Below are 24,412 nucleotides of genomic sequence, written 5' to 3' on the forward strand. Positions count from 1 at the left end.
TACTTCCCAAAAGTGCATGCAGAATTCTGTACTGCTAACTCTAACTCATGTTAAGTACCCATGATGGAAACATGTAGAGAGTAAGTCCACTTTTTCCTCATCAGATACTGAAGTAACATCATTCATAGTGCTTTTGTTCCCTCCTCTTATGGACAAATCAAATACTTAATGTAAGACAATGAAAGGGATTGCATGTGTTTCATTATTCTTCTGTTCTGCAGATCAATGTTTCCCAATCTGTGGGTCACAAAGTCTGTACAACGGGATCATGGGTTTTATAGGTAAAACTCTCTCTCTCTCTCTCTCTCTCTCTCTCTCTCACACACACACACACATGCTTGTAAACCTTAACTCATATGATAAATACCTCTTACAACTTTTTGGTTTGTTGGTGTATTATAATGCTGTGGTGACACTTGTAACCAAATGCCAGAAAGGCCTGAATCTTACATGTTTGCAGGCAGGAGATCCACAACAGTTTGCCACAAGGTGATTGTGCAGGATTTTTGAATGCCTAATGCAGCTCGCCTCTGATACGCAGGTGCCCAAATGGTGAGCTGTAACAGTCATTCAAAAACAGTGCAGGATGCAAGCACTTTGTGAAGGACTGACACCTGAACTGCTGCCAAGGTTCATTCATAGTTAAGCCAAGGTTGATTTTACATTTGCTTAGTCAAAATTTGTAAGCTACATTTCTACTGAAGAAACAGACATGAGAGTAGGCATGAAAGCCATTTACAATTTACAAAGTTGTCTTGTGCAAAAAGAACAACTCACTGGACTGCCGTGTGATAGGACCATCCAAGATACATTTTTTGGAAGTGGGATTTCCCCAAAATTACTCAGTTACTCAGTATCCTGAACTTGCCGATACAGGAATATCTGTGCTGCTCCCGTTTGGTAGTGTGTATCGCTGCAAGACAGTTTTTTCAGCAATAACTGCCATTTAGACAAAATATAGTAGGCTATGTATCAATAATGATCTGGGACCATCAAACCATCTGATCTGAGATCATCAAACCCCAACACAATGGCAAAATGCAAGTCCAGCCACCTCACCAATACTTGTCGAAACAGATATAGTTCTATTTTGGTGTACGGAAAACAGAAAGTAGATTTCTCCTTGTGAAAGTGGACGGGAACGTGAGAGGAAAAACGGTCTTGAGTCAAGCGGTTCTGTTTTCTTTCAACTCACTTAGCCCTTAGACTGCATCAGTGTTTTAATCTAGGTTTATTATACCTCATAAAATGTGTGCAAACCACGCCTTCAATACAGAAGCCCATGGGTTCCACCATTTCTGAAGCCTTGGGAGTCTCCTCCTCGATGTACATGTGCTAAATATGTCTTCAAAGCATAACTGTATCAGCTTTAAACCAGAGGCCTTTCTCCTGGGCATAGTTGGCCAATTGGTATTCCAAAGAAGGATAGAACTTTCTTTATGTATGCTACAGCAGCAGCAAGAATACTCATCGCAAAGTATTGGAAGACACAAGAATTACCCACCTTGGAAGAATGGCAGATGCAAGTAATTGACTATATGGAAATGGCTGAGATGACTGACAGAATCCGAGACCAGGGAGATGTGCTAAATATGTCTTCAAAGCATAACTGTATCAGCTTTAAAAACCTGTACCCACATCCTAAAAATCCACTTGTCAGTAATCCACTTACCATATAGAAACACCATTTATCATGTGAAAACTGAGGACAAGTTGTCTTGTTATATAATCCTTCCAGTGCTAAAAGTTGTTTACCTTGAAATGCAAAAAAAAAAAAGCCCTTCAAAGGACAAGTGTATAAATACAATTGCATCACTATGCCAATATATCCAAGTACTGGAGCTCCCTTCAGCTATTTTAAATGCACACATTGGCAGATCAAGCTACATATGATGCTAAACATATCACTTGAAGTTGCATGTATTTTATTTTTGAATAAATGGACCAACTCCCCTCTTCACACCCTGTGGGGATCAAAAATTTACATACACACATTCTGTGCATTTTCTGTTTTAAAAAATGAGGTGTTGGTACTTCCATTTTCATATAAGCGCCACAGGCACAACCCTCCCCCCAAGTGATGGAATTCTGTACCAGTGAGTAGCATTACCAAAAAGTACTAATGTGCATGTGTAAATGTATAAATACACTCCCCGCCCACACACTATACAACCAATTGACATTCATATAAAGTTTAGCCTTCTGTCATGAAGTTGACCAAAAAAAATCTATTCTTCAGGGTGGGGATAGAAAGATCAGTATATTTTTGCTTTGTTTTGCTTTCACGTGCCTCAGAATTCTGTTTCATCCCATTCCTACATTAATCTGATTTTTAAAACAAGGCATAAAAATTAACATTAAGTACATAATCAATCACTTGCTTTGAACACGTTTCCTTGCAGTTCTAAATGAACTTTAACTTGAAAGACACAATTTGATACATTTGAGCTAAACAGCAATGTCAATGTGGAATTGTGTGTTTTAAACTATTTGTTTGTGCATGTTTTAAAATGTTGCGTGTTCTTGTGGAGCCAATACAAAAGCAGCTTAGTTAAATGTGTGTCATAATTTCTGTTTATTCAGTTATTTTAAGCACCTCTCCGAGTACTCAGGTAACACGGGTTTTAATTCACTGAATAGCAGAAAAATTAACTCCATCTTCACTATTCAAACTGAGCAATGCTAATTTTACACTATCACCCAATAATGCTGACAAAATGCAATCTTGATTTATAAAAATCATATTAAAGACAATGGCTGAAATGAATTTGCTGTTCCTGAACTGCTCCCATTGAAGTTTCTGAAGGATCATCTTTCCCTGAAGGGAAATGAGGAGAAATAGAAACAGCTGGGTGAAATGCCAACATCCAGCTTTCATTGTTTTATTCCCTTTGTAAACTACTCTGAGGTTTTTAACAATCAGGTGGTGTATAATTTTTATGAAATAAAATAATAGATAATAAACAAACTCAGGAAAATTACATGGCAAGTTAACTTTCTTAACTATACAGTGGTACCTCTGGTTACAGACGCTTCAGGTTGCAGACTCCGCTAACCCAGAAATAGTACCTTGGGTTAAGAACTTTGCTTCAGGATGAGAACAGAAATTGCGTGGCGGCAGGAGGCCCCATTAGCTAAAGTGGTACCTCAGGTTAAGAACAGTTTCAGGTTAAGAACAGACCTCCAGAACGAATTAAGTCCTTAACCCGAGGTACCACTGTACTAAGAAATTAATTATTTGGGAACAGCAGTCTCATGAGAGTCTCTCCCAACCAATTTATTGTGAAGGTATAATACTAAGGACTACAAGATCATCAAAACTTTGGGGGCAAACAGGACTCAATAGCAACTACTTTGAGGTTATGTGAAAACATTTGTTGCAAATCAGTTGTGACAACTGGTTGCCAAAAGCACAAGTTGCTGCTGTGCACGTGACAAGCAGGGTGAATTTTCTCACATAGATCATGATGTGCCTTTGGGGGATATTCACGGTAGCCAATTCACATGAACAGTGTTCCTCACAGACACATCTAATAAACACAAGTAAGTTTTTGTCGAAGTAGCTCTTCCAAAATAGTTACACAAATCAACCCTAGCTTTCATTACTCCCAGTAGGGATTTACTTCTACAAACATATCTCGAATGGTCTGGTCTACAAACATATCTAGAATAAAAAGTGTCAGGTATGTTAGGGAGCATACAAACTAGGTACAAGATAGAGATACCTGGAAGATTTTGTGGAAATTAGCTATTCCTAAATCTAAATAACTTCAATATTGGTACCACACTGATTCTTTTCTTGCTTTATTTTTCACACAGTGAGCAATGTCCAAGAATTTCAGTATGATGAAAAACTGCACTGTACTAGAACACAATGTTGCAGACTTAAGTGAGCCCATTTTATTAAACTGACAGTGGACCAAAGGCATGAGGAAATAGGAGTATTTCTTCTTTTCAACTGTGTTATGTAATGTGTGACTGAGTGTATATGCAGAACATACGCACACAAGAATATAAAACCTAACAGATATTAGCCATGCACACAAAGGGTATAGCTGTTAAGTATACACATAAACAGTGTGTTTGAATAAAGATGTGCTTCCAACCATTTGTTTCTATATTAAATCCATGTTTATTGCTTAAGTTGTATCACAGTGGAGATTAAATTATTCTTAATCATCCGGTCAGTGCTTGTGTACCATCAATAAGAAAAACATTAAAACCAACTCATTCATACACTCTAGGTCCTGTCACTTTCCCAACACTCATTGCCTCTTTGTGTTCCTTTAAGTTGCCACATGTTGATAGGATTGTAAAAAGATAAAGCTAACAGACTTATTGATAATATCATTTTTTCTTCAAGTATTTGGAAAGGCAGTACAACTGTCCTGTACTGAATATTAGAAGCACATTTGCAATGCTACTTTATTGCTACAAGATAGAGGCTCCTGATGGGATGATAATGGAATGCCATGTCACTGTGTATGAAGATGGTTTTTAGCATTCTGTTTTGTTCAGAACTCTTCCCATGTTAGTGAACAACACTCAGTAGAGACTTCCCGCCCCCAGCCCCCTGCTGTTAAGACATGGGATTTCAAACTGCAAATAAATACAGCGGACACTCACAACATGTGCAGTGCAAATTCCAAGTAAACAGAATGACATGGAAATTAATAAACTCATAGTTGCCAACACTGGTTCAATAGGACCGTCCTGATATTTGCTCAACGCCCTATGTTCCCATTCTCTGTTTAAAGCCAGAAAAGTCTGGTATCGGCTACAGTGATTGAAAGTGTTGTGCAGAAGGGCAGCTATGGGCGTGGGCAGAGACAAACATTCCAACTAGGTTTCCTAGGTTCAATGTCATGCATGATATCAAACCTCTACAAAGACAGCAGTAACTGACAAAAAGGATAGCCTCCAATTTATTCAGAGAATTGATGTTGGCAACTATGTAACATGGATTGTGTGGCCCAGACCAGCAGAAGGAACACAGATAGAACTATTGACAGTGAACCTCAGAACCACCATGGCTCTGGGGTGCGAGTGGGGAACTTAATTGCAATAATATAAAAGCAAAGACATTCAACTTTGTAACAAATCCCAAAGGTGGTTTGATTCTGCATTGCTCAAGGGACATGGCAAGACCTTTTCCAAAGAGCCTGGGACAGATTTTCTTTCCCCTCTGCTTCATTTGTTTTTCTAAATCTATCTAATCTATCCACACAGCCCTTGTAATTATCAAAATAAAACAACACCCTTACAATGGCATAAAATAATGGATATGTGGAAAGTGAAGAAGGAAGATAAAATATACATAAATATAAAATTACAGCTTACGGTACTCTTGTGCAATTTCCTTTTCTCTAAAGAAATGGAAGAGAAAGGAAGAGTTAAAAAGGATATCAAAATTAGTGTTTTGTTATCATATTCTTCAGCGCCGTTTAAGAATATGATTTATATGGCTGCATTATGATTCTGCAGTTTGTTCACTGCTATATACCAAACACCAGGAAAGATGACTTTAACATCATTGCCAGATAACATAGTGAAACTTCAAGGAATCAAAACAAAGTTCTCTCTGGAAAAATGTGAATGAATATATGAAAAAAAGGAAGAATAGTTGCCAAGTAAGAGTGAACCTTTCCTTATCTGGGACGCACACATGTAGATTCACAAATGGAGAAGTCATAAATATACTTATTGAATTACTTCAGAGAATTAAGGCTTCTAAAAAAACTTCAGTGCCAGAATAACCTTTTTGCATCAGTATTAAGAATAAAATACATTTTGCATTTTAGGTTGTGCTTCATTTTTCTAAAGATTTTCCTTAGTTCTGCAAAATTTAATCGCATAAGATTACATACTGTAGGGGAGCGTTAGAACTGTTTATTGTTTTGCTTTAAGTAGGTGTTAGACTAAGTTACAGCTATAAAATTCAATTATAGAACTGATTCGCTGCTAATGTACATTGGGTAGTTGGCTCATTTCACCTTTTTTTCATGTTTAATGTGGCCATTTCTTCTATACTTGCCATTTGGTATCCCATTTTGGTAATGTCCATTAATGGTAGTATGTTCATCAGTGGACCAAAGATGTTTGCTTTGCTTGCGGATAAATTTTGCTATCCTGACCAAAACATAGCAGAGTAAGGCAGTACCAAGCAGTACAATAACGGCAATATCCAATAAGAAATACTGATATAAAGAGACTGTGAAAACAGCAGCACGTAGATGCTGTGCTCCATTATGACGAAGGATGTAATTAATCCAGTAGACTGTTCGATCAACAGGATGGCCTGGTTGGTCTTTATGAATTTCAGACAGCTTCTGGGCCCTTTGTCTGTAGCTGTGAAGTGCGAAAACAGAACTAATTCAGCATATTGCATCTATGCAATTCCCCCAATTAATTGCTTCATCACCTCTGAATGTAATTTTCTGGAGGTGAATCTATGAAATCTATTTCTTATATTATTACATTTCTGTTTTGCCCTTCCTTCAGAGGAGCCCAGGGCATTATAATATAAAATAACATACATCTGATATTATACAACACAATCATAAATATCTATAAAATATCAACCATTAAAACTCAGTGGACAGTTGCATATGGCTACTATAACTACTTTATAGACTTGTTTTTTTCCACATTAGTGGAAGCTTAGCAAAGGAATCTTACCTGGGATCATTAATAACTTTCACTAGTGCTTTATATAATTCATCCTCAGTAATAGTCTTCCAGTTTAGTAATATTCCCATGCCTTTGGCCTGCACTCGGGTCATAGTGTCATAATGATCTCCGAAAAGAGGAATTCCCACCACAGGTACACCGTGGTACATGGTTTCAAAAATGCTGTTCAGACCACCATGACTCAGGAAGGCCTTAATCTTAGAGTGACCTAAAGCGGCAAGAGGCAAAGGTGTAGGGAAGAAAACGTTTCATGTTAGCTTTAACTTATCATAAATACCGTATCTATGTACTTAATAAATAGGCATTTGCATAAACTTAGAATGGGAATAAGAGGACTTCCCCATCTCCCTTGGAAAAGTGCTTTTTCATTGCAGGTGACATGTGCATGTGGCAGTGTTGTTGCCATGGCTGAAGAACACAGAAACAAGCTATTGCTTGCCAAGCCACTTTTCGAACTACACATGAGATCTAAATTCTGTCTTCACGCTTCAAAGTATGGGCAATAAAAACATCAATGGCTTCACTTTTTAAACAGTGGTCAGAACAGATGCTAAGTAGGTGTGTATACTGCCAAGAGAGGCAATCTCTCTTAAATGCTACATTATTAGCGATAATATAGCTGATGTACCACTAAGCACATTAGTATAACTTTGGTAGTGCAAAGAAAAGAGCCAATGTGGTGTAGTGGTTAGTGTGTTGGACTAAGACCTGGGAGACCAGGGTTCAAATCCCCACTCAAGTCATGAAACCCACTGGGCGACCCTGGGGCAGTCACTACCTCACAAGGCTGTTATTGTTGGGATAAACTGGGGAGGCGGAGAAGCACGTATACCACCCTGATCTCCCTGGAGGAAAAGGTGGTATACTGACATGATAAAGAGTAAACAAATAAAACCATATTCACAACCAAAAGTAATACAAAAAGTGGACATATCTTTCCGAAACACTATTTGAGTTATCAGAACCCTGGTTTTTAATAATACCAAATCTAGAAATCCAATGTATTATACAAATAAGATAAAATGGGATTTTAGTGTTTAAGAGCAGAGAGAACTAAACATCATTTCCAATTCTACTTACCCAGTAAGTCATTCTGCGGTAACCATTCTATGAGTTTTGTATTGTTACCCAAGTTCCTAGGTTTCTTCCCCGAATACCTAACACAGAGAGAAGAAGTCAGTTTCAAAATGCATTCTAAGGAAGATCTAGAGAACAATTTGCTAGTTCCTTTTCTACTGTGCAAATGACTTGCAAATCAAAGGATTTAAAATCCAGTATGCAATTCATTAAAAACAGAAACACATAGCTTATGTGTTAGGACAAGGGTAGGCAATTTCTGGACCTCGGGCCAAAATACACCTGCCAGGGCTACCCAAGAGGCTGTTTTGGCCAAGTGAAACACACCTGTCCTATACCTGGCGTCATATATGTTGCAGCCTTCTCAGAATGTTAACACCTGTGCTCAGAGGTCTGCACTGCTTACCGATGTACTTCAAGGGCTGAGTTCACGGTGTTACTATCAGTATACAATGCCCTTAACAACTTGACACCAGTTTACCCATGAGATCCCCTTTCCCCATATGTACCCAATCAACTGCTTCAATTGGAGGAACAGGCATTTTATAGTTGCTACATAATACTTGCACCGCATTTGTAAGAAGTCAATCATTTAGTGTGGCAGCACCAAAACTTTGGAACTTCCTGCCTACTGGTATTAGGCAGGTGCCTTCATTGTATTCTTTTTGGTGCCTGAAGATATTCTTAACTAGACAAGCCTACACAGATTTTTAGAAAGTTTGTATGAGTTTTAATTTGTTTTACTCTCTTCCATTGTGGTTTTTAAATTTCTGTAATTTTGTAAATTTTCTAGTGATAATTTTACTGTTTTATCTTTTTTGTAAACCGCTTTGAGTGGTACATAAATCTTATGAAATAAATACGATAAATACATGAAGTGTGTGGCAGCTGAAGTTGTGGCTGGACCAAAAACTCGGAGTTGCAGGCACTGCCAATCAGCTGGTTGATGGTGCCCACAAAGACCTGGTGGCTCTTTGGAAGCCCTGAAGATCCACTGGCTGGTGGTTTGCAGACAGCTGTGCATGGCGCTTTGAAGCATCAGCTCATTGTCAGGATTTCAAAGTGAAATCACTGAAAGCACCACAAACATCTGATTGGCAGGACTGGGGCAGGCCACTTGTTTAACATGGCTCATGGGAGGGTGGAGTTATCAGCCCCTGGGTTAGGACAAGGGCAGAAAATCAGGTGCATCAAATGAGGTACACTGGGGATGGATTTTAAAAGTTTCACAAATAGGCTAAAAGCCAAATACATCAGGTCAGTTTTCAGTTCAAGAAAGCTCATGCAATGTAACACACTGATGATAAATAAGACTGTTAAAATCCAAAATTAAACAACTATGTAATATTTGCAATACATTTTTAGACAACCCCCCTTGATTTGGACCTTAAGAGTTATTTTCTTGGCCTACACTTCTTTCCCACCTGTTGTGAACTGCAACTTAAAAGTTCTGTGGGCATGTAGTACAGAAAGGTGGGTGAATGCGCCTGGAATAGACGGTGCCACTCCTTTGTATTTTTTGCTGCCTGTGCTGCACTCTCCTAGACAAGACTTGGGCTGCATAAACACCATCCATTCAAAGCACATCCCTACCCCACAAAAAAAAGCAGGCAGGTGCAATTTACCCTTCACAGAACCACAAATCCTATAACCCTAAACAAATTATGATTCCCAGAATTTTTTGAATAAGAAATGTGCTTTCAATATGCTTTAAATGCATGGTGTTTATGTAGCCTGGACTTGGTCCTGGATATCCATAAATGTTTTAAACCTATTGACAAAGCTATTGTGCTATGATACATACCTCCAAATGACTCGTTGAGGAAGTCTTGCCAGAGCATGGGCCAATTTATGCGCTATATCTTCTGACAAGTATTTGACTCCTGCTCCAAATGAAACAAGGACAAAGCCTTTTTCATGAGCACCATCCACCCATGTTTGGAGATCCTGAGAAAATAAAGAGCTTGCTGTCATGGCTAGCAAACACCATGCCACAAAGGGAAATGCACCCTTATGATCAAACAGTGTCAAAACAAATCCATATGATAAATGCAGTTTTGTTGAAGATTCATTATTTCATTAATTAAAAACAAAAACTGTGAGTACAATCCAGAAAGCACAAGTGCAACAAGTGCAGAATTGAAACCCAGCCCACGGAATTACTAGATACTCAAAGGGAAATAGATTTCCATCACCCCCTACAGGGCATCCGATATTTAGGGAGTCAAGGATGGGATAAAAGGAAGTAATCAAGTAGCCTGAGCATGTCACTAGTTAAGTCCTTCCTCCTCATCCCATAAGTCAGGAGGATCCTGCACAATCAAAACTATGAGCAAACTAGACTTTTTTTGAGGCTCTCCTATTGCTGCCCATAGCTCGAGGCATCTCATGACTAAGGTGGAGATGGAACCACAAACTGGCATACACACTGGACACCTGAGCATCCTCCCAGGGCTGATCAGTTGCACCAAGGATTCATACACTATCTTGGTATGCAGGGTAATGTATAGATTGTGCCTAAAGCACTTAATGCAAAAGCCATATGTCTTAATCTATCTTTTAATAATCAAATGAGTCTTACAGTTCCGAAAGTCATTTCTAACATGCAAATACCACTATGACTTTCAGGAATGGATTCAACTGCTGAATCACAGTTTATTGTCTGTAACTGTAAAAAAAAAATTTTTAATGACCTGTTTCATAAGGAGAGTGTAAATTGAGCCAAGAATGTCTCAGCTGTGTGGCTGTGGTCAAATGGTGACTCAATCACCAAGCAATTCAGGATCAATCCCTTTTCCTCTCCACCTTTTCCCCAGCTGAAAGAGGAAGCAGCACTTTTTTACAGGGAAAGCAGGCAGGTTGGCAGTTTGCAAAGATGGGGGCCAAGAGAGACATGCTTGGCCATAGGAGCCAACTCCTATGGGAGGGGTCTTCAGCCCCCCCCTAAAATATTTGAGGTAGGTGCCCCACCCAAGTTTATGGGCATTGCCATTCAAATTGTGTGCGTGCACTGCATCATGGTGATCTATTATATGGGGCAGGGCTTACGTGTGCCGCTCTAATATTTTATTCAAATTGGCACCCCTGTGCCTGGCTGAAGAAGTCTTAAGGGAGATGCAGTCATAGCAGGGACTGCTACTCTTGGCCATATGTATGATTGCAACCTCTAAGTCTTGCAGTGTTGGCCATCTTGTGGATTGATGTAGCAGGACAGTGAAATACATGAGCTATGACCCAGAAGGCCTTAGCCGTTAAGTTAATTGGAGGCACTAGGCAAGCGACTCTTTCTTAGCTTTTCATCTACAGCCTGAACTTTGGAGGTAATGCAAAATTAACATAGATTATTCCTAAAGACTTTTAAATTTCCAGCACTCTGAGCAGAAAGTTTTTTAAAATAGTATAAATATAATCCAGAATATTACAATCACTAGAATAATACAACGCCCACACATTTTTACATGTAATTGGAAAACCCCAAGATGTGAACTTTGCCTCTCATATTCCAGCACAAAGTCAGCCAAATCACTCATGGGAGATCCGATGCAACAATACTGTACATACTTGAAACTGCCTTTGGGGTAATTCCAGCAGAGGAAGTGATTGATTATATGCTTGCAGAATGTAAACTTTATTTACTTTATTCAGTAGCAAAGATTAGCGTATCACACAAGGAAAGACCCTTTGAGGTAAATCAGTAACCAAGAATAAAAGAATGCTAAAAGAACCCAAATATCTGAAAGTTACAGAATGTTTTTCACTTACTGACTGACACTTCATCTGAGACAGATTGGGGTTTTTTGGTCCTAGAATTTTCACAAGCCCTTAGTGAAGTCAACATATTTTCTAATTTAAGGATAGGAATCTTTGAGGTTTCCATATTCCTACACCTCCTGCAACATCCCCATCTCCCTTGAATTGACTAGTGTCCTCATCTAACCCTTCCATATGCACCTTTTATTCTTTTCCTCCCTGCTTCAAATTGTGTACACACACACACAGCCCGCAGCACTGCTATTCTTCCTCTTTGTCATATTATCAACCCCTCCTTGCTTGTTTCCTGCAGTATTCAAAAACAATCCTCTCTCCCCTTTCCTCAAGAAACTGTTGTTTGGCCTATCTTTCAATTACTAGAGCATGTTGCATTAACTTCTTCTTCAGACTACTTGGATCTTGACTGTCTCCAGTCTGGCATCCACCCTCTGCAGGTCACTGAAATCACCCTCATTAAAATCACTTACACATCAGAATGCCTCTGTCTCATCCATCTTCAATTCACTGCTGCCTTCCATACACTTGATTTCCTTAGCCATGACTTTATCCTAAGCTGATTCCACTCCAACCTTATTCCTTCAGTATTTCCACAGAGGAAGTGCTTCCTCTCTCCACTGGAGAGCCATATGTTCTTGGCCATTCTCTCTTCACACACTGTCTCTGTGAGACCTTATCAAATCCCATCCCATTACAATGACAATATCCAGTTTCATATCTCTCTACCTGATACTTCTCCTTGGATGCTTCAATGTCTTAGCATAGCCAACTCTGAATTTCTGGTTTTTCCACCCAAGCCCTTCTCTCATTGTACTTTCTACTTATTAGTCAACAATGTCTCCTGTCACCCTGCTGTATAAGCACAAAGCCTTTATCTGTCTCCTTTCTCCCCTATATTTTGCTGTGAAGTCACAATGCTTCTGTGTTTACAGCATGGCAAAAATTTGGCCCTTCCTCTCTATTCCCTTGGTGAAAACTCCAGTTCATATTACAGTCAGCTCTTGGAACTAAATTCTACAATATTTGCTTTTATGATCTTTCGTTGACTTATTGGAGGCTTCTCAGTTCTCCCCAGCACTTTACAGACAAAACCATTCACCTCTTTCATGGATACTAGCCATGATGCCTGTTCTGCCCCTTTTCAAATCTCTATACTGGCTTCCTGCCCACTCCCGAATCCAGCACAAATTTCTTGTTCTTCTGCTGAAAGTCCTCCACAGCCTTACATCCTCCTCTCCTCATTCTGACTTCCCTGTACATGCCTTCAAATGACATTTGCTTCTCCTGTTCCACCAACTTGCCACTCCTTACCACTCTCCCCTGTGTCAAATTACAGAGCAGGAACTGCCCTCCTGCACTCTGCAAAGCACCTTACACAGCAGAAGCACTATATAAAAAACTCCAATTGTAGAATCACAGGTCCATCTAAAATGTATTGGACTTATGTGAGTGAAGCCTTGTAACCAACGGGACATGTATGACGACAGCTAGAAGGCAGAACTGATTGGCACATGCTCATCTTTCTCTAACGGTACTACAAGGCTAGATATTCTGAATGCCTATAGCATGTACTCATGATGCAGGACAGCACCATGGAAAGCTTCAAGTGGGCAGCTTGCTCCCGTGAAGACCGGAGGTGAACTGTGGCCTTACAAGTTCCTCCACCCAATCAACCCATCCCAAACCCCACCTCCCTGCAAGGGAAATTTTGTAGGCTGGTGGCTGGGCCCAGTGAAACCTAAGAAGTGACTGCTCCTAATGGGGACTCAATTTCATATACTGATGGAACTTCTCAGTCAAATCTTTGGCTGCAGGCCTTTGATCTTTATTTTAGTCTTCACTTCAGAATGCCCAGGGCAGTATGAAGGCAACTTATATTCCTTTTCATGCCTTATTATTATTATTACCAATTTATTGAGTTTACATAAAACCCTATACCCGGAGGTCTCAGGGCAGTTCACAGAAAAGATCACAACATATATAGTCAGAATAAAAACAACAACCCAATAACACATACACAGCCCGAAAAGAGCCACATTTTAAAAGGGTATAGGATGTCAAACAGATCAACCAAAGGCCTAGTTATTGGCACTTTTACATCTATATTACCTACCTGACATTTTTGTTTCAATCGTGCCCATCAGAACTTGTCTCATAAATCTGAACTGGATTTGAAAAGGTACCACAAAGAAGGGAAAGAAGGGAAATGTAGATGTTGCCCTGGTCAAAAGTTCCATCAAAGTCATTTGAATTAAAATCCAGAATATTGTTCTAAGGTAAGAATCATATCAAACTATATTTTATCCCTATCAGCAATGGAACTAAGTTAAGTTGATTAGTGGACATGCCTCCTAACACTGATAACATTTCACTAACAAAACAGAAACATGGGCTGTGTTAGTACCATTCTGCATACAGAGATCTTTCTTTAGAGCAGCTTCTAATCTGGAAATGAGTATCAGCCATATTTTAAACCTAAACTTCAACTACATTTCCAAAAAATCATGTTCCATTTAGGAAACTGTTATAAGAACAAAACATTGTATCAAATCACATGAATTCATATTCTTATGGAAGGTCATACATTTTAGGATAGGGTATCAAGCGTGTGAATTAGGACTACTAAAGTGCTCCCTGCAGTTTTGCTTTAACCATTTTTGTACTTATATAAAAAATACAAGATATCAGACAGATATGGTATTGTATTTACAGTACTGTGTGATCTTTGTTCTCTTTGGTTTTTCTAGCTAGCTATTCTGCACAGCTGTGACTATAGTGTGAGGTCCCAGCTGGCAGTAACCAGTGGTGCCTAATACTGAGCTTTGTTTCAGATAAACAAAGCACATAAATACAAACATAACTTGGTTTCAGTGTCTGCAGCTCTCTCCCTGTTCAGCTGTTGGAATCAAATATGCAGAAGCATCAGCGCCTATTTGCCCAAGACTTTTGTGAGCAATCATCATTCACAAAAATATATCTTGATGATGTTACTGTACAAGCCATGAATACATAATTTATAAAATAATTATTTAGAAAAAAACTGAAAGATGAGCTACCTTATTAGTAGGTAGTTAGTAGGTATTGAAGCTTTGTTACAAATACTATATAAAAGGCTACATTTAAAAAGCTTTTATCCCATCATAAATGCTTTCTGGAAAATCAGTGGAGGATATTCTAGGAGCATGCATTTGCTTAAAAATAATAATTTTTAGATGCAACGTTTCACATAAATCTATAAAAATAATTCTTAAATCAGTTTGAGAATATATACTAAGTCTATCCAATGTCTGTAACATTTGTACGAGCAATGGAGTTTCAAAGCACCTTAACATGATGTTGCTGCTACATCTTTAGTCTTAGAAGGATGTGCTCTCAAAATTAGGGTCTAACAAATAGTCTACTTCTTCTTACATTACAAATCTTAGAAACACATGTGCGTCCATTTCCAAATAGAAAACCCATGATCAGGAAAGCATATAAGAAACAGAAACAGAAAATATAAAAATAATAATCCTGGCACTGTCTGAAGTGACAACCTCACAGTTCTTAATACTGAACCAATAAGAAGCTAATTGTTCAAGGCAATCTAACTTTGGAAATCATTCAACTATTCTGCATTTTATTGTTTTGCCTTTTTGAAAACCACTTTGAGGTTTTGTTTTGTTTTTTTACAATAAATTAATAAATCACCAGCCCCGCAACCCTTTCCTTTTAAAGTCACTCTTGTCAGGAAGCAATGTCAGAGATAAACTAAAGGGGAAAAGAGAAATAAGATCACTTCTTCCATTCCCTCTGGTAAACTGCTCAAGTGATAGGATGGAAGGGCACAGTGGCTTCAACAGCATGCTAGCAGTACACCAGAAAAAATGGGGGTGGGGTGTCTTACCTCTCTCCTTAATACAACATATCATTCATTACGTTCCGGCTAATCATCACTGGTGCTCCTGTCTAGCCACCGCGTTAAATGTAATTTAAATAGAAAGATGGGAATGGGTTTGGGAAATCACTGGGTGAATAAACTAGGAATCTCTTAATCTGATAGAAAATAATTTTGGAGTTCATAAAGCTCACCTCCCTTTTAAGATGAGCCTCAGAGAGCTTGTAAAATCCTGTGTTAGGCGCCTAAGCCTGGAGAACTTTATCAGCACCTCTATGAAAAGTTTCCCCACATTTTGCTTTAATCCAAATATCTAGCCTCCTTCAGCCATAGCCCTAGCATCAATATGGAGTATAACCAATTTTAAGAAACACCTCCTTGAACTAGGTCTGACACTGTCAAAAATGCACTCTAGACTTAACTTGGGGGGGGGGGGAGAGAAAGTACTTCTTTTTAAAAAGTGTATATGAGTGACTTTCCACATTGCTAGTTATAGTTGACAATGGAAGCAAGGCACGAAAATGCAACTCTGAGCTGAGATACAGAATTTATCTGAAAATGGCTGTTTCAATGTCTTCAAATTACTGATGTCCTATATTCATATTTAGAGCTCTCGTGCACATACTGTGCCTGCCAGAAGCCACAGCAAGTGCCGCTCAAATTCGCAGTGCTGTCAAAGGAGAAGTGAGCTAACCCCCTCCTTCCTTGCTCCCTTCACTTGCCAAATGGCGAGAGTGACCCATTTCTGGGTCAGCCTCTAACTGTGAGACTACCATTGCTGGAGAAAGGAAGGAGAGAGGTGTAGGAGAGCACAGCCTCCTCCCTGCTAACCTCTGCACAGTGTGTCCCAAATCTACTACAGCGGTACCTTGGGTTACAGATGCTTCAGGTTACAGACGCTTCAGGTTACAGACTCCGCTAACCCAGAAATAGTACCTCGGGTTAAGAACTTTGCTTCAGGATGAGAACAGAAATTGTGCGGCGGCAGCACAGCGGCAGCGGGAGGCCCCATTAGCTAAAGTGGTGCTTCAGGTTAAGAACAGTTTCAGGTTAAGAATGGACCTCCGGAACAAATTAAGTTCTTAACCCGAGAGACTACTGTACAGCTGTTACAAGTACAACCATCAGCGGAAAAAGAAACCTGACTGCCCAAATTCTAAACACCAGCAGCTAGTGAAATTAGATCAAGGATTAATTCACAAACATCTAAAAACCAATTCACAATAGTTTGGGCAATATTTCCAAATTTCATATCATCGCTTTAAATTTGCATGAATTGAGCCAAATACAGATCAGTGGCTCTTCATGCAGTAAAACTACGGTAATTCCAAAACTTCTCAGAATTGTATTGTTCACTGGTAATAGAAATCCCTCCTTGAATCCCCAACATTCATTTTTCTACACGCAAATAGCTTCTTATTTGGGGAAGCATTCTGTAACATTCTCTACCTAAAACTGGCAGTTCTTAGCTCAAAAGAAGCATCACTACCAATACGAAATATGCATTTCATTCAAAGCAGTGATACAATAGTAAGAGCTCCTCCCCTTAGAAATGTAGGAAATTAGTTTAAAGTCAGGGAGGAATGAACTACAGGTTCTTAAATTATTGTTCATGATACAACAATAACAATTAAAATTACATTTCATTACTCAACATTACAACTTATTCTCCCTGAGCTGCAATGGGGTAGGCAGAATGGCTGTAGATCAGTGGCAGAGCACACATGCTTTCCTTGCAGAAGATCTCAGGTTCAAACCACAGCATCTCCAAGTAGGAAAGGCCCCATTTGGAAAAGCCATTTCCAGTCAGGGTACACAATAATGACTAAGAGAAAACTAAGGCTGGCTCAGTAAAAGACAGTTCTCATTATCCCTATAAGCACTTTCCATCTATGAACTTCCATCTATGAAATTCTACCAGATAACCTAATCACCAGGATTTTTGAGAAAAAGAAAAACTAACCATCTAACAAGAAACACTTCACATTTCTTAAGCACAGAGAAAGAAGGAATAAAGGAAATTATGACCGGTGTTTGCAAATGGGAAAAGCCAAAAGCCTAATATATACTGCATTTTTTTTAGGTTATGAAAAGCTGCTTCCTGCACCCTCACTATGTTATTTAATAATAATTAAAAATCCTTGCAGCAGCACCTTAGAGACCAACTAAGTTTGTTATTGATAACAATAACAAACTTAGTTGGTCTCTAAGGTGCTGCTGGAAGGAATTTGTTTGTTTGTTTGTTTCGACTACGGCAGACCAACACCGCTACCTACCTGTAACTATGTTATTTAAGTATGATTCTGTAGAAGAAACTCAGAACAGGCATCTTGCAAACATTTTTACAAGTTTAATTGCAGTGATAAACAACATAGACATCTGAATAGATTTAGCTGCATAAAACTCACGCCTTTATTTATGCAAAAATGTTTGGCAAGGCAGTTTTTACCAAGCTGAAAGAATTATGAAAGATTGCAAAATAATCTAATCTTCTTTGCAAAGTGTTAGTGCTCAGTTAATCCACAGAACACCGCAAATTTTCACTTTGCTTCCTATCAAAACTCATTATTTGTGGTCACTACTGACACCTTCTCTAAAGTCCAAGTCCTTTGCATTTGCAGAGGTCTCAGGGAATGGAGAGATATTTGCCATTTTGCAGAACATACAAGTAGCGTGTCACTACTGCAACGTCCTATTAATGCACAAATAGGGGGAGAGAGGAAGCACTTTCTCCTTTCTTACCACGTTTTCTTGAGAGGAAAGAAGTGGTACTTTCTGTTCCTTCCTGAAAACTTTTTCTGGGAGACAGCTGCTAGTACTGTCTTAAAATGACTCTTCTTTCATACAAGGAGAATGAAGAAGGAAACAAGAGAGAGTCTCTCACACCTGAGCTGGACTTCGTCCACAGGTGCATACATACTCATATGCACTACTGGCAAGCAATGCTTCAATCCTCAGTTCATGACTTCCAGACTTTGAGAAAGCGTGGAGATTTGTCAGTTTTCAATTTACACTATTTTCCCTCTTACAGGTCACCAATTCACATGAGTGCAAATGCACATAAATTTACAGCACAAATGTATGTGTGTGTGATTTCATTAGGCTTGCATTCATAACATGCATTTTTTAAAGGAAAAAACCCCACTGAAAATTGACAACTGTACTTAATTCAGAAGGCAAGACGAACAGAACAACCATCACGTACAGAACAAATTTGAGCAATTCTACATATTACTTAAACTGAACAAAAATAGTATTTTATGCATATGCATAAAGATTATTCAACTAAAATGTTTCATACCAAAATATCCTATTAAAAAATGAGTGAGTTGATGCTGAGAATAATGCTGAACACACTGATACTCTTTCTATGACTAAGTTCAATGAGGCTTACAATGGGTGGCTGCATTTTCCTTCATTCTTTATGCCTCTTTTCTACTTTTCCTAATCATAATTTTAACATTCTATTTTGGTGCCTGCTGGAAACATTCTGATTTAGACAAGCCTACCCAGATGCTTACGGGTGTCGCTGTGGGTTAAACTACAGAGCCTAGGACTTGCTGATCAGAAGGTAGGCGCTGGGGTAAGCTCCCGTTGCTCAGTCCCAGCTCCTGCCCACCTAGCAGTTCGAAAGCACGTCAAAGTGCAAGTAGATAAATAGGTACTGCTCTGGCGGGAAGGTAAATGGCGTTTCCGTGCGCTGCTCTGGTTCGCCAGAGGCGGCTTAGTCATGCTGGCCGCATGACCCGGAAGCTGTACACCGGCTCCCTCAGCAAATAAAGCGAGATGAGCGCTGCAACCCCAGAGTTGGTCACGACTGGACCTAATGGTCAGGGGTCCCTTTACCTTTACCCAGATGCTTAGAAAGTTAGTAAGAATTTGTTAGTAACAAATTTAATTTAAAAAATTAAAACATTAAAAAAAAATTTAAAAATTAATTTAAAAAATTAACAAAGTTAATTTGTTTTAGTCTAATCTGCTGTGGTTTTAACTTTCCGCATGTTTCAAATTATGGGTGTAAATTTTTTGGTGATAATTTCATTCTTTTATCTTTTTCATAACCTGCTTTGAGGTTTTTTCTACAATTAAGGAGGGTATAAATTTTATGAAATAAAAGATAAATAAATAATGAGAATTGTGAGAATTATCTACAAGAGTATTCCTATTTACTCTGGGTTCCACAGATTATACTAGCACTAAATGTTTAAATCAGGACTCTCAAGGGATAACATGTACAATGCATTACAGTCACAAAACCCAAAACTCTCCCTAAAGAGCAGTATTACCAAATAACAAAACTTCCCCAAGATAAAATTGGAACAAAATACGCAGTGGGAAACCACCACTAATAATACCTGAAGAATCAGAGGGCAGAAGACCAGCAGCTGCCATTCAGATGGGATGGAGAAAGGAATAAAGTACACATGATAAAGAGGACAGGCATATTGGCGGGTGGGGTGGGGGGCACAATGAAGAATCATTCAGAGTGGAGAGAGAAGAGGAGTGTGTACAATGAACAGAACAGGACAGGACAGGATAGCCCCTTGAAAATGTTTTTGCAAGCCTGAACCAACTCAAATTAGTTCTCAAACCCTTTTGGGAATTTAAGATGTTGAATTATTTACCGTATTTTTTGCACCATAACACTCACTTTTTTCCTCCTAGAAAGTAAGGGGAAATGTCTGTGCGTGTTATGGAGGAAATGCCTACGGGTGGTATGCCTACGGATTTTCCTCCTCTAAAAACTACGTGTGTGTTATGGTCGGGTGCGTGTTATAGAGCGAAAAATACGGTAGTTCAAAAACCTCAAGTCCATTTGGGAGCATGCAAACCCTTGTGTACAGCTAAAGTAACTGTGGACTGTGGCATTTAAATCACTACTCTGTCATAGACTCACTGTCTACCATATGTAGGCTATCCAAACCCTGCTGCTGCTGCTCTCTGTATGCTCCACAAAGCCTTGGGGATCTATGCCCATCTTTCCCCACTACCCAGCCAATGAGCCATCAGCTGGGCAGCGGAGAAAATATCCGTTCCTTTGCTGCTAATCAGAACAGAAATAGGCATTTTGTGCACTCTGCCTGCCTGTGTGCATGCATTTCTATCTATGAAGTCCCCAATCCACCAGGTTCTGCCACCTGCAGCCTCAGAGACAAGATTGCACATTTCTGCTGTATACCTGGATGTTGGCTGGTTTCTCACTTAGGAGATTAAGAACCGTCACAAGTATGTCATCTGCTACAATCACAGATAGATAAATTTGCTCCTTGTTTCTTGCCTAATAACCTCCAGACTAAAATTCATTATGACTAAATAGTTGAGGTGTTATCTGCCCTTGTTTACTGACATAATGCCTTACCACTTTCATAATTCCTTAATTAAAAATTAAAATTAAAAAATTAAAAAAGAATTTGCAACTTCGTAGAGTTAGAAGTATTTAATCTACATCAGAAGTAGAAATCTGAAGATGAAGGGAACTAGTCATCTGTATAATAATAATAATAATAATAATAATAATAAGTTATTATTTGTACCCCACCCATCTGGCTTCCCCAGCCACTCTGGGCGGCTTCCAACAAGGATTAAAAATACATTAAAATGTCATACATTTAAAACTTCCCTGAACAGGGCTGCCTTCAGATGTCTTCTAAATCTCAGGAAGTTGTTTATCTCTGAGGAGATTTCACCCCCCCCCCCCCATATCCAAGAATCTCCTGATGAGTCTGCTGATTCTCCAGAGAGGAGGGCGGTGTTCTGCTCTCTATTTATTCTACTCCAGCACCACATCAAAGAGTCAGTCAGTCAGTGTGTCGGAGAGAGAGAGACTGAGTGTTAGAGATCGTGTGTATAGATAAGGTTGCTGCTAAGAGCAGCTGCAGACACTCAGTGCAGTTTAGCATTCATTTATGCTTAGACCTCATTTAGCTCTGTATATAGTTGTGTATAATAGTTGTAGATAGAATAAAGAAGATATTCTACAGAGCTGCTCTCCGAGTCGTTTATGCTCTGCTGTACTCTGCTATACTCTGCTGTGCGACGACTGTCTTCTTGTTGGAGTGAATCCGGTGCTCACAACTCTAAGCTGTGAGTCCACAGCACTTTGACCTGTTCCTGTGCAGAAGGTGGTCTCTGGAAGTGCTACCCAGCTCGCCTAGCCCAGTCGGGGCTGAAGTGGATGAGTCCAGTTAGTGGCACTGGCTCAAGGGCGATGCTGACAATCTCTTTGACATCTGGTGGGAGGGCGTTCCACAGGGTGGGCGCCACTACTGAAAAGGCCCTCTGCAATATTGACTTAAGCAACCACTACTTGCCTCTACCAGATAATTAAAATGGTTGTTTAGCTTTTTCTTAACTTAAAGCTGTTGGCTTTCATCTAGAATCGGTTTCACAGACCTGATTCTAGAAAGGCAATGCAAATACTTTCAAGTCAGTGAATTTAAATCATGCTCAGAACGTAAAAATGGAACACTGTGTGCCAGTAAATTTGTGTGAGTGCATGTGCTGTATGTGTGCTATTTGTATGTGCCCCCTATGCAGCCCTTAAAAGGGTTGGCTAACCTTGAATGCAGCCCTCAGGCTGAAAAAGCCTAGCAATCTGTGCACTAGTCCTAGAAATAAGTGAGCATATGAAACCTTATTACAAAATACACCCGTCCTGTGATCTTGAGAAGCCACAGAAAAATATTAGTAAGTTTAAAAACAGAGTATAAAACAGTAATTATACGAAATCATCATACATAAAGGTAAAAAACAAAAACAAAAAAACTCTGCAAACCTTACTTCTGGTAGAGGATTGGCTGGTCTGGTAAGGATTCCTCCCACATACACAACATTCGGAAGAGTGGGTCTTGGAAACTCTAGTGCTACATCAGTACACAGCATCCACAGGCTAGAATCATGAACCAAGTCATACAAGGACCTTGCTGGCTGTACATTGTACTTCTGCATTATCCTTTCGTATTTTGGCAGAACCAAAAAGTTGACTCCAAATCTTGAAACCAGGTATACAACAGTGTTCTTAAGCCTCTCTAGCAAGTTCATATGATCTGTGAGAAGTGAATTAAATTCTGGAACATATGCTAAAGGTGATGGAGCACCTACTTCTGCTGGATACCAAAGTCCAGTGGAAAAAACCGCGTATTTAATCCCTAAAAGATGAGCAATAACAAATCCACACATTTCATTAGGATCCACTAGCAGCAGGTCAAATTTTTCCTGTTTCAGGGCATGCAGGAGCTTCTTGTTGCCTACAATCATGTCACAATTCTTGGAATAGTGTTCCAGAATGTCAAACAGTTCCAGGGCTGTTAGTTTCCCAGAAAAGATATTCCTCATTTTGGATTGAAGAAACTCATCTGAGGTACTGGTATTAAAGATTCCTGGGTAACGCTGCAGTCTATAGTGATTAGATGGAGGGATGTCTCTGCCCTCAGACAGAAGGAAAACTGTTTGGTGGCCTTGCTCGTGCAAGGCTGAGGCCAGGGTCTTGAAAATATACAGATGGCTTTCAAACATAATTGGCGGCACAATAACGATTTTGGCAGCCCTTGAGATTCCGACAGCACTCCAAAGAAGAATGAAAAATGGAATGTAAGACTTCATAGCTGAAATGACAAACAAAAAGAATTACTTCAACATATGTTATTCAGAACATAAAAAATAAACACTGCCCAGTAACAGTGTGAAGTATCTGATATTTTAAACTCCAACATCACATTGTTCATTATTATATCATGTAAACAATGTAGCCTGGACAAGAGATGGAGCAAAGTTCTGGCTATCCAATTGGGTTAGATGCATTTCCAGAGAGGAACCAAGACTTGATGCTTTTTGGTCCATTCCAGTATTACATCTCCCCTCTATGCCTGGAGCCCTCCAGACCACTAAATGGCCAGTGCTCAATGTAGCTGCTTGCTTGACATGAAATAAACCTCAACAGATGAAGTGAGGCCAAGTGCTGCCTAGGAGACATTCCAGGACTCCTCTTGTCTTTTCCAAGGCTCCCTGCATGCCTGGTGCAGTCACTGAAGAACTTCTGATGCACTAGGCCTCCCATTGACTTCTCCACAGCCAAGAATTAGAAGATGGCCAATTTCACTGTCCTCTGAGCACACTGAAAAACTATATGCTGTGCTAGGCTCCTTTCATACAGCAAGAGTAAATTGTAGAATCCCTTCTGGATGCTTCCCTGTCCTCTGGAATTTTGGTGGAGCATTTGTTTCACTCTCCATCAGAACTGTTCTGGACTCTGCACCACAAAGTCACAAGATTTCACAAGTCATTTTATGGGGCACAAGTCACTCCAACATCAGTCATGTATGATTTCACAGGGCCTGCTCCATCTTATTTAACACTAAGTGCAACTTTCAAGAGATAAATAGATGGGAGAATCACAGAAAGTATTAATAGTTAATGTCAGTCAATGCAATCAGCTTAAATACAACACATAGGTATCAAGTCTGAAAACTGCCCAGAACCATGAGTTTGCAGTCACCTGTATGGTACCAAAATACTACCCACCGCTGCTGCAGTTAAGAACCGTGTGAACTCATAGCACAACACAATAGAAGCTATTTCAACAAACCACAAGATAAAACTAATCTCTGAATAGGCAAATTGTAGAAAAATATTAAAATGAAAATTCAGCGTATTAATAAAATTATATGCATAATATAGCACATTCCATTAACACATAATATGATCCTCAGTTAATAAAAACTGTATTAGCAACTACTGCCACTATAAATAACATAATTTGCTCCAAGTGGTGTCATAATTTTGTCTTTTAACCTAATTCAAATTATATAAAAAATAGTATAGTATTACAAAAAAACCAGAATATGTATATTTTCTAGTTACAACTGCCCCTGTGATCAATTAATCATATATTTCATTATTTAAAACACAAATTAAACTTTTCAACCCTCATTTTTTATTCCTAAAATTAACATAAGCACAAATCTGTAGAAAGCCCAGGGAGGAGGAGGAGGAGGGGGAGGG

At 39.2% G+C, this 24,412-nt stretch overlaps 1 protein-coding gene across 4 annotated transcripts in view; it reads right to left on the reverse strand.

Moving 5' to 3' along the window:
• Nucleotides 1–5,867: 5,867 nt before the first annotated feature.
• Nucleotides 5,868–24,412, reverse strand: part of UGT8 (UDP glycosyltransferase 8) — a 46,092-nt gene continuing 27,547 nt past the window's right edge. For all 4 annotated transcript variants that reach the window (XM_053403627.1, XM_053403628.1, XM_053403625.1 and 1 more), the window contains exons 2-6: nucleotides 22,193–23,016; nucleotides 9,572–9,714; nucleotides 7,771–7,847; nucleotides 6,679–6,898; nucleotides 5,868–6,348 (exon numbers count right to left, since the gene is read on the reverse strand). In XM_053403627.1, the coding sequence (XP_053259602.1) occupies nucleotides 5,985–6,348; nucleotides 6,679–6,898; nucleotides 7,771–7,847; nucleotides 9,572–9,714; nucleotides 22,193–23,014 (1,626 nt within the window). In that variant the 5' untranslated portion in view covers nucleotides 23,015–23,016 and the 3' untranslated portion in view covers nucleotides 5,868–5,984. The remainder of the gene's footprint in view (nucleotides 6,349–6,678; nucleotides 6,899–7,770; nucleotides 7,848–9,571; nucleotides 9,715–22,192; nucleotides 23,017–24,412) is intronic.

This window comes from Podarcis raffonei, chromosome 9 (genome assembly GCF_027172205.1).
Source record: "Podarcis raffonei isolate rPodRaf1 chromosome 9, rPodRaf1.pri, whole genome shotgun sequence".
NCBI classification, from domain to species: domain Eukaryota; kingdom Metazoa; phylum Chordata; class Lepidosauria; order Squamata; family Lacertidae; genus Podarcis; species Podarcis raffonei.